The sequence below is a fragment of the Peromyscus eremicus genome, chromosome 3 (assembly GCF_949786415.1).
Source record: "Peromyscus eremicus chromosome 3, PerEre_H2_v1, whole genome shotgun sequence".
Taxonomy (NCBI): domain Eukaryota; kingdom Metazoa; phylum Chordata; class Mammalia; order Rodentia; family Cricetidae; genus Peromyscus; species Peromyscus eremicus.
The window spans coordinates 49,465,352-49,479,025 of NC_081418.1; the positions used below are offsets into that span (position 1 = coordinate 49,465,352).

The 13,674-nt window shown below is 46.2% G+C and overlaps 1 protein-coding gene across 1 annotated transcript in view; it reads right to left on the reverse strand.

Moving 5' to 3' along the window:
- The window catches only part of Kiaa1549 (KIAA1549 ortholog), a 78,064-nt gene that overhangs the window by 3,321 nt on the left and 61,069 nt on the right, over nucleotides 1-13,674 (reverse strand). The window contains exons 16-18 of the mRNA XM_059257018.1: nucleotides 9,803-10,120; nucleotides 6,604-6,650; nucleotides 3,815-3,972 (exon numbers count right to left, since the gene is read on the reverse strand). Of these exons, the coding sequence (XP_059113001.1) occupies nucleotides 3,815-3,972; nucleotides 6,604-6,650; nucleotides 9,803-10,120 (523 nt within the window). The remainder of the gene's footprint in view (nucleotides 1-3,814; nucleotides 3,973-6,603; nucleotides 6,651-9,802; nucleotides 10,121-13,674) is intronic.

Here is a 13,674-nt window from a genome sequence, read left to right on the forward strand (position 1 = left end):
TTTCGTGTCAAGCCACACAGTGGCTGAAATCATAATGTAGTCCTGACTTTGAAATATTGCTTTGATCCCTTAACAAAACAGCGCCGGCTTCCAGCTGACTCGACTCAGAGCCTGGCAGATCCGCAGCTGTGACAAGCCCTGTGTCCTCCAGAGGCTGGCTCTTGCCCCTGCTGGGCGTCAGCTCCTTACATCTTCAGTCACCACAGAGGGTTAGTTCAAGGAACAGGAGATATAAGGTAGATCAAGCCCCAAACATGCAGGTGGTAACTGGAGGATCCGGGATCATTTCAAGCCTTTCCTGACTCTTTATTTTAAATAGCTGCACATGGCCAGATATGGTGGCACACAGCAATAATCTAGGTACTCAGGAGGCAGAGGCAGGTGGATCTCTGAGTGTTTGAGAGCCAGCTTGGTCTACATGGTGAGTTCCAGGACAGCCAGACCAAAATAGTAAGAAATAAAGTCAGATGGATAAACAGCTGCACAATTTACTCACTGGCTATCCAGGGAGGTAAGTTTCCTTTTCTTCCTATCCCAAACGATGTGCTAAACATCTTCGTGCATGTCGTTTTCCCGTCAATATTTTGGATTTGGGAGCAGGGAATACACATTTTCTTGTGTATTCCAAGAAAAAAAATTTACCAAACCAACAGCTCATGAGTCCTACTTACAAACTGGTCCCCAAAGCCCTCACTACCTGATTCTGCTTCCTAACTGTGTCCCAGCCACCTCACACTCTGCCACCTTGCCTTCCCCGCCAAGATGAACTGGAACCCTCCAAGTGAGCAAGGAAAACCCGTCCTTCCTCAAGCTGCTCTTGACTAGCACTGAGACTGTAACTAACACAGCCACCAGCAGCCACAACGCAACAGGACACTAACAGCGGTGTGTACTGAAGAGGGTGACACACCACGCGTTTGGGGTTCTTTACACTTGTCATCTTGTTAAGTACTCCAAGCAACCTAGGGGCTCAGCACCAGACCAAAAAAACGGATGCATATTTAGTCACCACATTTGGGGGGGGGGGGCGTGGTTATCAACACAGGGTTTCTCTGTGTAGCCCTGGCTGTCCTAGAATTCACTCTGTAGACCAGGCTAGCCTTGAACTCACAGAGATTTACCTGCCTTTGTTATCCAAGTGCTGGATTAAAGGCCTGTAACACTATCGCAAATCACCACATTTTTATGAAGATAAATTCATGGTTGTATTTATCAAGTTTAATCTATGCTTCTCTAGTTATTTTTGAAACTAGGCTATCTTCCTAGTTCTTTTATATGGTACACACACACACCCCTACACTTTTGTGAATCGTTTCTTCCTGTTCTCTGCTTATGTCTTCTGAAGGTTCCTTACTTGTCAGTTTTTATGATCAATCCTCTACAATAAGCCTCCTTCTCACAAATTCTTACAGATCTTCCTTTTGTTTATCTTTTGAGAGAGGGTCTCTCTATGTAGCTCTGGCTGTCCTGGAACTCACTATGTAAACTACACTGGTCTTGAACTCACAGAGATCTGCCTGCCTCTGACTTTCAAGGGCTGGAATTAAAGGCATAGGACACCACACCTGGCTTCTGGTAATTTTTAAAAACACACATTTGATAATTTATTGTTGTTAAGAAAAGGTCTCATGTAGCCCAGGCTAGCCTCGAATTCACTATTCAGTCAAGAATGACTTTGAATTGATCCTCCTGCCTCCACCTCCCACTGCTGAGATTACAGGTGTGTTCATGCAGGATTGAGGAACGGCCTTGTGTATGCCAGAGAGACACATTATCAACTGAGCTACACCCCCAGCCCCACATTTGATGATTTTTTTATAATTAAAAAGTAATTCTAGGAGTTTGAGATGGCTCAGCAGTTAAGAGCACTTAATCACTCTTGCAGAGAACCTGGGTTCAGTTCCTAGCATCCCCAAAGTGGCTCACAACCCTTTGTAATTCTAATTTCAAAAGACCCAACACCCTCTTCTGGCCTCCCCAGTCACTGTACTCATGTGCACAGACAGACACACAGACAAAACACTCATACACATAAAATAAAAATAAACAAATCTTAAAAATATTCTTCCAGGGCTGGGTGGTGGTGGTGTACACCTTTAATCCCAGCACTCAGGAGGCAGAGCCATGTGGCTCTCTGTGAGTTCAAGGCCAGCCTAGTCTACAGAGCGAGATCCAGGACAGGCACCAAAACTACACAGAGAAACCCTGTCTCAAAAAACCAAAAAATCTTCCAATAGATAACATTTTCCATTATATACATTTACACAATTTCTAGCTGGGCAGTGGTGGCAAACACCTTTAATCCCAGTACTAGGAAGCCAGAGGCAGATGGATCTCTGTAAATTTGTGGCCAGCCAGCTTGGTCTACAGAGCTAATTCTAGGACAGCCAGGGTAGTTACACAGAGACCCTGTCTCGAAAAAAGAAAAAAAAAATTACCTAAGTTCATCTCTTGTTAGAAATGATCAGAAGACAGACTATAGTTGAATACTTGACACAACTTCTATGTTCACGGTTTTAACTAAAACAATAGAAAAATATCTAGTGTGGTGGTTTGAATAGGAATGGCCCCATAGGGAGTGGCACTATTAGGAGGTGTGGCCTTGTATGAGGAAGTGCGTCACTAGGGACAGGCTATGAGGTTTCCAATGCTCAAGCCAGACCTAGTGTATCTCTCTCTTCCTGCTGCCTCTGATCCAGATGTAGAACTCTCCGCTGCCTCTCCAGCATCATGTCTGCCTGCACGCTGCCATGATGATAATGGACTAAAGCTCTGAACCGTAAGCCAGCCCCAAATAAATGTTTTCCTTTATAAGAAACACCATGCTGTGGCCATGGTGTCTCTTCACAGTAACAGAACTTTGACTAAGACATGTAGCAATCACTGAATATTTGGAATTCGCCTAAACTACTTTTTTTTTTTTTTTTTTTTTGGTGTTTTGAGACAGGGTTTCTCTGTGTAGCTTTGCGCCTTTCCTGGATCTCGCTCTGCAGACCAGGCTGGCCTCAAACTCACAGAGATCCGCCTGCCTCTGCCTCCCAAGTGCTGGGATTAAAGGCGTGCGCCACCACTGCCCGGCTTAAACTACTTTCTTGATGTCACCATAGAAGTGTATATATATTCCACAAAGAGAAGCTTCAGGCTGGCTTCACAGGAGGGAGAGGGAATAACTGGGGAGGGCGACAGAGTGAATGGGCTTAAGCCATAAAACACACCAAGGTGTCTCTGCAAAATATACAGGGAACAGGATGAGCCTGGGAAGGGCCATAATCTCAAGTAGCACAGATGCTGGGAAGAGGATGCATTCACAAACAGCTCTCAGAGCATTGGCTCTTCATGAGCTGGAAAGCTATGAAAGGAGACAGTGATTTGGGGGGGAGTCAAATTTGAAGCTTGGGTAAACTGCTGGGGTGATACCAACAGCGGCTACAATGAACTCCAGCACTGCCGTGGTGGCCACTGCTTGCCTGCCAAAGAGCAGTGTCCACCCCCCCCACCCCCCCCACTGAAACCCTAAAGGGTCTCACAGCTGTTCCACTTACACCTCTGGCGGGCCAACAGAGAATCATAAAGCACAGTGGTAGGGTGCAGGAGATTGCTCAGCGGGTAGAGGTCCTTGGCATGTAAGCCTGACCACCTGAGCTGGATTCCCGGAATCTATTGTAAAAGCCAGATGGGGCGGCAGCGCACATCTGTAATGCCAGCATTCTTAGGGAGAGACGGAAGGCAGAGACAAGCGCTAGCGGGCCAGCTACACTGGCTTGGCAGCAAGTGTCCTACCACGCAGAAATGCAAGCTCAATCACCGTACCCACCTGTGGTGCCCCCAACAGGCCGAGGACGGGCGACCGACGGCATCTCCTCAGGGTAGAGCCCTCGGGCAGCAAACGGAGCTTCAGCCGATGACTGTGGCTGAGGGGGTTCAGGGGGGACCAGCTCTGAAGATGGCAGCAACCCTGGGCCGAAGCTAGGTCTGCTGGGAGAGCACAGCACGCGTCAAAACCCCTTACCTGGCTCTGGAATTTTATTAGGCTAGCGCCCCCTACAGGGCTTTACCACGGCTTCATGTAATTATCTATCTCCTTTAGTGGAATACAGGGCATTGTCTGGCTCCCTAGGGGCTGCAAGTTTCCTGTTAGTTCAGGGCCCTGCCTAGGTACTAAGTCTGAAAGACTGCCAGGAGAAGAAAGGAGAGAGGAGGAAAGGGGAGGGGAAGGAAGGGTGGAGGAGAGGGGAGGCGTGTGACTGGATCCTCGTTTTTCAGTCTGGCCTCCCACGCTGCACCCCAGAAAGATGCAACCCAGACCTGAGCTGTCTGATGTTTGCTTTTGGGTTTTTGTTTTTGAAAGAAAAATCTCACTTGTCCATCAAGACTGAAAACCAGTTTAAAAAGTGTTCTCAAACTTTTTAAGTTCTGAACCCCTTTAAACTTAGAAAAAAAAATTGTTGAGGGCTCTGAGGAGCTTCTATATGGATTCTATCCATAAATATTAACTTCATTGTAAGTTAAAACTAAGAACATTTAAGGATACTTCCTTTAAGAATCTATTAAAAACACAAGCCTATTACGTGTTAGCATAATAATCCTCATGAACTAAACCACCCTCCCCAACCGCTCACCTCCCAATTAGTGGGGTACTGCCTTAGATTTGACTCAAATGCCCTTCACAGAGGACATCTAGAGTCTCACACATTTTTTCATTATCTAGGGAATACTTTATTAGTTCCTGTAATCAAACCCACACAGATAAGACCTTACATATTTAATATAGTGTATCATCCCTGTACAAATGGGCAAAAAGTTAAGTTTAACATTTCTAGACCAACATGAATGTTGATTTTTGTATTTTTCCAAAGTCGAAAGCACAGCTAAAGTTTCCAAAAATCCAAATTATATAGACGCACATATATATTTATATTTCTACAAAAGACCAGTAACAGCAGTATGTTATTCATCAATAGTAGCAACAGCTTTTCCAGGTTCTGCACTCATTTTAACAAAATTGTAGATATCCAGCACACTTCATTAAAAAAAAAAAGTAAAAAACAAAATCCCCCCCAAATAGCAGTGTCCCATGTATTTTATATTGTCATCTGACATGTGTTCCTTTAGGAGAATCTGCCCTTACAGAGGACGTTCTCAGAGGAGGGAGGTGGATGCTAACGATCTGCTAGAAAATCCTCAATCACCATTTCACACCCTGCTTGATTCCACACCAAACTCTGGAATCTCACACAGGACTCTGAAGGAACTTCCCATACTCTGTTCCATTAAAACCCACTGCTCTGTCTTCTGACATCTGTCATTTGGGAAATGCAAATTATGAAGAGTCTACGGATATGGACACACTTAATTTCACAATAGTAAAAAAAACCTCAACTGAGCTCATGCAGAAAAGCCCGTAGGTGCTCGGACACTGTCAAATTCACAATTGCAGATGCAAGTTAACAAATGCCTAAGTTTCACTTGACTAGGCAGGGTAAAATTCCTCTTCCTGGACATGTCTGTTACTATCTGATTAAAAAACTTTTGTTTAGATTTATTTAATTTTATGTATATGAGTGTTTTGCCTACACAGATATATGTGTGCCTGGTGCTCTTGGAGGCCAGAAGAGGGCACTGGGTCCCCTGAAACTGGAATTACAGATGATTGTCCGTCAGCATGTGGATGCTGGGAATCAAACCCTGATCCTTTGCAAGAACAACAGGTGCTCTTAACTGTCGAGCCATCTCTCCAGCCCCATCACTACCTGATTTTTATCTTTTTAAAAATTTTTTCATTACCTGATTTTAAAAATAACTTCTTGCTCATAAATATTTTGAACTCCGGTGAATTCTACTCAGCAAGTCTACTGAGCAGGCTCAGAGCTCACTGCCAAAATACTTCTCCTCTACGTTTTGTGTGCTAAGACTCTTAGCACACACGGATGTTGTTTCATCAAATGCTGTGTCTACTGAAATGGCATTTTTCCTCCTTTGTCCTCTTCGAAGGAGTATATTACATGGCTCGGTTTTTAAGATGCTAAATCACCCTGTGTTGCTAACATCACCCCAAATTGGTTGTAGTACAATATCCTTTATATATACTGCTACATGCTTGTAAATATTTGGCTTCATGTTCTTTGTACCTTTGTTCATGAGAAAAACGGCCCTTAATGTTTCCATTTTCACAAGGTCCTTGTTCTTCTAATTCATCCTTTCCCAGCTCTCATCTCCCTTCCCCACCTCTCACACAGTAGCAGAACTTAAATTCCAGCATTGTACATGCGTGCGTGCGTGCGTGCGTGTGTGTTCACAGATATGTGTGAACATGTGCTTATGGCACACGAGATCAGAGGGCAGCCTGCTGGAGTCAGTTCTCTTCCTTCTATGACGGAACTCAGGTCATCAGGCTTGGTGGCAAGCACCTTTACCCACTGAGCCATTTTGCCTGCCCAAGTCCTAATACTTGATCTGGTTAGATCAAGAAAATATACAACCCAGAGTTTGGTAACTGTTCAAATTAACTAAAAAATATGAGTCTGTAAAACTGAAAAAAAAAAAAAAAAAAAAAAAACAGTCTGCATGAGAAAGCCATGACAGGATTTCTCCTGGAAACCTTACCTTGGTAACGGGCCTGATGGGGGCGTCATCCCATAGTCTTCGTATCTCTAGGAGAAATTGAAAAGAACATAAAAATAAACATTTAATACTTATTACAAATGACAGTAGCAAGCTTACAAACTTAGGTCAATTTTCAGGAATATTATTATTGTTATGTTGTTATTGGGGGAGTGTTTCATTATGCTACCTTAGCTGGCCTGGACCTTACTATGTAGAACAGGCTAGTCCTGAGAGATCTGCCTGCCTCTGCCTCCTGAGTGCTGGGATTAAGGGAATGTGCTCCCACACCTAGCAAGAACTGTTTTTATTTTGTTTGTTGTTGGTTTTTGTTTTGAGACAGGGTCTCTCTACACAGCCCTGGCTGTCCTGGAACTCACTATGTAGACCAGGCTAGCCTCAAACTCACAGAAATCCACCTGCCTTTACTATCAAAGTACTCGGATTAAAGGCATGCACCACAACGCCCAGTAGGAACTGTTTTCTTATTAAAACTTAGCATGGTACTGGGGTCCTCCATCAGCAAGCAATGATGGACGCTTTTCAATGGACTAACTTACTTATAATTTTATTTTTTACTTTATGTGTAAGGGTGTTTTGCCTGTGTGTACATCTGTGCACCATGTGTGCCGTGTCAGCGGGGCCAGAGGCGGCATCGGATCCCCAGAATTGGAGTTACAGAGAGCAGTGAGCCACCACGTACAGCTGACAGACTGTCCCCCATCCTGTAAGCTGACTTGTCACACTGCTGACTGTTTGCTTCACTGTGCCCAAGCCTTTTAATTTCATGTCACCCCAGCTCTCAAGTCTTGGGGTTACTCTGTGTGCTACTGGAGCCAATTTTTAGGACTAAAAATTCAAAACTGGGTGAATTTAAAAATTTAAAACGGGAAGGGGAGGGAAAAGGAAAAGGAAAAAGAGGAAAAGGAAAAGGAAAAAGGAAAGAAGGAATGGGTTCCACGTGGCATTTTCACGCATATGTGCCGTGACACCTTGTTCTTACCTGTCCCTTCCCAACCCCTTTCCTCTCTCAAACAGTCTCTGCTCCAGCTTTCACATCACTAGTATTCCACTATCCCTTTCTCCTTGGGACCTCTTCCTGGCCCTCACAGTCCCTTTTCTACTTTCATGCTCTACATATACATAAAACTATATATCTAGATTCTACATAAAGAGAAAACACACTAGTTCTCTTTCTGAGGCTGGCTTATTTGTTTAGCATAATGATCTCCGGTTCTATCCATTCCCACAGATGATTTCACTCTTCTTTACAGCTGGATAAAGCTCCATTTCATATGCACCACATCTTTATCCGTTCACCTGCCAACAGGCACCGAGGCAGGTTCCTTCAGTAGCCACGTGAACAGTGCAACAATAAATGTGGATGGGTGGGATTTCTTTGGTATGCCGACTTACAGTCCTTCAGGACTGAGGAACCACCACAGCGGCTCCATCAGTTTCCATTCCCATCACGAGTAAGTGTTCCTCTCTCCCCACATCTACCCCAGCATCTGTGTCTGTCCTTCCTTCCTTCACTTCAGACAGGGTCCTACTAGGTAGCTCTGGCTGTCCTGGAACTCACTATGTAGACCAAGCTGGCTTGGACTCACACAGATCTGCCTGCCTCTGCTGAGATTAAAGGAACAGGCCACCACAACTAACTGATTATCTAGATACGAATCCCTCATCTCACGTGTTTTGAAGTAGTTTAATATTTACTATTATACAGCTGTAACAACAACAACAAAAAAAAAACCCAGTAACAACTAGATGGAATGGTAGTTTTCCCACGTGATAGCAGCTGCCCACACCAAGGATCCCTGCATCTCTTGCCTTGAAGGTAATAATCTATGAAGAATCACACCAACCTCAGAGATAAAATTCCATACATATACACATATATATACACACACATATATGGAGAGATAGATAAGACACCCCCAGGATTACCTTAACACAGGTTTAAAAAAAAAAAAAATCAGAAAAGCCCAGTATAAATACTCACCAACCAATGAACTTACATTGTGACCTATTAACTTCTCTCTGGAGTTAATAGGTCACAAATCTTTTAGTGCAATCATTTCATCTGGAACTAGTGGAAAGCAGTGAGTGTCATTTCCTTGAGCTTAACTTCTATGTCTTCTCTTTTTTTTTTTTTTGAGCTGAGGACCAAACCCAGGGCCTTGCGCTTGCTAGGCAAGCACTCTACCACTGAGCTAAATCTCCAACCCTATGTCTTCTCTTAAAGAGAATTTGGGGCAGGGGAATGGCCCAGTCAGCAAACCGCTTGCTGTCCAGGTTTGAGGGCCCTGAGTTGGATCCCCAGCACCCACATCATAATCCAGATACGTGATGGCACTCACTTGTAATCCCAGTGCAGGGGAGGCGGAAACAGGAGGAAGAACCCTTTGGCTTACTGGCCAGCCAGCCTCAATGAACTGAGAGAAAGACCCACCTACCTCAACAAAACGGACAGCGCCTAAGGAACAGCACCTGAACCTGACCTCTGGTCTCCATATGCCGGTGCACCCACATGCACCGGCATGTGAGCAAGCACCAACCCCATCCCCTTACCCACACCCCCACAACCCCCCCACACACTCACATACAAAGAAGAACTTGACAAAAACAGACAAGATATAGTATAGTAACAACAAAGGCATAGAACAGCCAACACTTGCAAACGGCTGTCCTTATCTGTGCTTGGACTTATGCACCTGCCCCCCCCCCCCCGTCCCCGCCCCCAGCCCTGGGAACATCTCCAGGACCAGGTGGTCCAAGGACAAGTTAAACAATGTGAGGAGTTTCTATGCTGGTCCCTTTACGGAATCAACGAGAACACGCCCTGACAACGCATCTCCCCTTTGTGACCCTGTGAGGAAGCTGGGAAGATGCTTCCTGCACCATCATCACCCGCACCCCTCCTGCAGGAAAGGATGTGCATCATCATCACCTGCATCCCTCATGCACGAAAGGATGTGCATCCCTCCTGCACCATCATCACCCGCATCCCTCCTGCACAAAAGGATGCCTCCAACACCAAGAATTAATTGTAGTAGAAGATGAAAACTAAGACCTACCAAGCAGCTTTAAATCTAATCAAATGCAGCCAAAGTTTTGCAGCGAGCCTTCAAGTGATACAGTTAGGTAACAAAACTCAAGCCCCGTGCCCAGAAGAGAATTCCAGGAGGCTAGTACTTACGCTGCAGGGGTTGTTGGCCGTCTGGGCTGGACTGTAGAAAGACCCCCACTGCGTGGCTCGCCTTTCTTCCCTGGAAGGGGTACTATTCACAGGCAGGCTGGCCGGCACCCCAGGACCTGCTCCCGGGGCACTGGGAGGCTGGCTGCTGGGGGCCACGAGGGCGAAGGCGTCATCCAGGAGGGAGTGCATGGTCTGGCGTGCCTCCTCGATGGACGGCTGCGGGGGGATGTACTGCGAGGCCGAGAAGGGCAAGCCCGGATACCTGCTCAACTCAGCAGAGGACGGCGTCTGCACCTCAGCCGGAAGGTCAGGATCAGACTGCGGGAGAGGCAAGGAGGAGAATGATATGTGGGCTTCTCTGGGGGCTGGGGACCGAGCATGAAACAAGGTTCTGGTGCAGAGTGGAATTTAACAATGGTCCTGCCATGTGGGGAAGGGTTTATCCTAAGAATTAAAAATCATCTACACAACATGTATCCCATTTTGTGAGAGACATAGACAACTGGAGAAAAACCAAGCAGGAATACTCAACTTCTTTTCTGTAAAACTCAACCACGTGAAATGGATCTCAGAACCTGGAGGTAGACATCTTCCCTGAGAACCTAAGCGGCCACAATTCACACTTGGAAGTGTGCACATCACACAAATCCAGTCAACTCTCCATGGGTGTACAAACCAAAAGGAGGAGCAGCCTACTAACAGTCAGAAAACACCGTGTCTATGGATAAGTAATTCAAATAACTGTTTAAAAACTGCTTACATGGTAATGAGTGACAAATATTCAGAAATTATGTCTCTAAAATGGGGGTATCCGAGTCATTAAGAAAAGTTTAAGAAGCAAGAATCAGAGAAACTAGGTGGCTTTAAAAAAAAGCAAAAACTTTCTTCTTTTTCATTTTATTTATTGAGACAGGGTCTTACTATGCAGCCTTGATTGGCCTGGAACTTCCTATGCAGACCAAGATGGCCTTGAACTCAGAGAACCATCTGCCTCTGCCTCCCCAGTGCTTGAATTATAGTCACGTGCCACCATGTCCAGCTCAAGATTATTTTATTTTACATTGTGTGTGCACCAGCACGTGTGTGTGTGTGTGTGTGTGTGTGTGTGTGTGTGTGTGTGTGTGCGCGCGCGCGCGCTCAGATCCCAGTGGAAGGCGCTCACCTACATCCCAGAGCCCCAGCACTCCAGGCCCTTCCCACCTCGGTCATACTTTAAAGGAGACGGAGACACTTAAACTTCTGGAGCAGGACAGACAGGTCTGAGGCTGGGAAGGGCAGTTCCTTTGGGTTCCCCCTGGCACGGGAATCCAAAAAACCAGGAACCCCAAAGGAGAGCCACAAAGTCAGAACTTCCCACTCTCCTGTCTCTTCACTGCCTCTTCGGGTCCCAGCCTCTACTGTCAGAACCTGAAGGTCAAGAGCTCACTCTCCCACACGCCATGGTTGAGCACAATGCCTCACAGGGAGACAGAACCCAACAGATGACAACCTGAGGGCCACAAATTTAAGACTTCCTAAGGCGCTTGCTTGGGTTGGAATTTAAATTCTACTCTCTTGAATTCCGGTCTGCTGACCCTGTTCTGATTCAGTGCTGCTTCGTTCAAGATATGAACAAACATCAGCTCACCCCAGACAGGGCACCAAGCCCTCAATTCTTCTCAAGTATAGCCAAGTTTCACTGGGGTGACTTGCAGGCGAATTCTGAGAGACTTCAAGGGGCGTGGGCAACTGACAGACAGCTACGCCATGAAGAAAATCTGTCTCCTGGCCATTATTAATCCTTATACATAGTTCTTCAGAAGGGACGAGCTTTGGGTTTCCTGAGCCCCTCCTGCCTGCCTCGGGATAAACACACCAGCTCTGATCTCCAAATGGCAACGGGCATGAGGACGGCGTTTTACGGCAGACTCCTGCACCTGTCATTTTTCAGACGTACACGCGGAGCTCCTCAGACATTGTGGTTCTCGCCTTGCGGTGGCTATTTGGCAAACCTTAGTGTGGGCTCTTAAAAGAGCAACCTCACATCCTGGTTTAGGTTTGTGCCTGCTGCCCTGGTTTAACCATTGATATCACCTCCGTTCTCTCCCAAGAGCATCTGGTTTGGACACTAACTGACGTTAGGGGGTCAACATTGGAGTGTTCTGCTGCTGCTGTAATGAGATAAGATCTCTCTACCTCCAAACGCCTGGGCTCAAGCACCCGCCTGGCCGCAGCTGGGACCGTGGATGGGCACCAGCAGGCCGGGCGCCAACAAAAACTTTTAGTCAAGAGCCAGACAATAAATATTTTAGGTTCTGCAAGTCGTAAAAGTCTGTCACAGCGCAACTCCAAAAGCAGCCAAAGACAGCATTCAAGCAAGGGCGCGGCTACCTTACAAAAAGCCCAGTGTTGACCAAAACAGCGGCGGCGGCGGGCTGGATGTGGTCCAAGGGCAGAAGCCTTCCAGGCCCAAACTAGAGTGGAGACTGGCCAAAAGGGGTTGAGGATTCTGGAGGACAGCCCTGAAGGAGAAGTTATTTTGAGAGAAAAAGTGGAAAATTCCAGATAATTTAAAACTATGCAGTGCACATATGGTCTTGAAGGTTAAAAAAAAAAAAAAAAAAAAAAAATCTAGCTAGGAAAAGGTGAATTCTGAGAAAGGCATGATTTTTGAAGCACACATCACAGAATTTCAGGCAGAGTCAAAAGTGAAGTACATCTGGGGAGGAGTTTCTGAGCAGGGAATCTTTGGAAAGGCAGTCCTAGAGACAGAGTCCGAGGAGGTTCCAGGAAGGTTCTTCCCATCAACTCTTGGAGGGACCCTGCACTTCCCATGAAAGATGATAAATGGAGAAAACAAAGGCAGGTCCCAGCCAGGCGCATCTGCCTGTGGTCCCAGCACTCAGAAGGCTGCTTCAACTAGGATTTTGAAGCTAGCCTGGGCAACATAGCAAGATTTTGTTCCCCTAATTAAGTTAAACCCAAAAGGAGAACCTAGGATACCATGAGGGGAGCCTGACATTTGCCATCAATGAAGACCATCATTGGAGGAAACATGTCACTCCCTACACAAAATTCAACAGGAGGGTGGAACTCCAGGGCTGGAAAACAAGGACCTCCTGCAGGCTCCCTTGGGAGGAGCCCAGGCTGGCCAGGAAAGGTCGTGGGAGAAGGGAAAGGGATGCGTTTTTTTGTCCTATGACTAGTTCCACAAAAGCACCAGGTGACCATACGGAAGGCCTCTGAGGACAGTTTCTCTAGACTGAGCCAAACACCACCAGTTTTGGATACACACTTCCCAAACACTCCAGCAGGACAGGAACATTCATCTGTTGCAGAAAAAGCTGGTGTGTGTGTGTGTGTGTGTGTGTGTGTGTGAAAGAGAGAGAGAGAGAGTGAGTGGGGGGTGGGGGGTGGGATTCCTCCCTGGTTAGGGAGCACTGCATTCAGAGAGAGGAAGAGGAACTCCTCGATTCCTTAGCTCTACAGTGGCATCGATAATTAGCCGCTCTAGCTCACAAGAAACCTCATGAGCAGGTTATGAAGGTCAGTCAGGCTTCAGAGCACACTGAACTTGCAAAGAACCTGTTTCTTCCAGATGAACTTGACGGCATTAGACCACAGCCTTACGTCAGTACCGTGCTTGGTACATTTGTATACACATTTTGAATGTTTTTCCATATTAGGTGTCATTTAGGGGAAAAAAATGGAAACCTCAAATAACTTAAGTGCTACAGGGCGACTGTGTCCATCACAATGCCTTCTCTAGGGACGTGCTTGTTGCTAAGATCACACAAACAAAGCTGGCCCTCTAAGTTTGCTCAGCACAGTAGGGCTGAGTCCTTTACACTCCCCGGCTGCCAGGGAGCTGTGTCCTTTGGACTCTCCCTCTC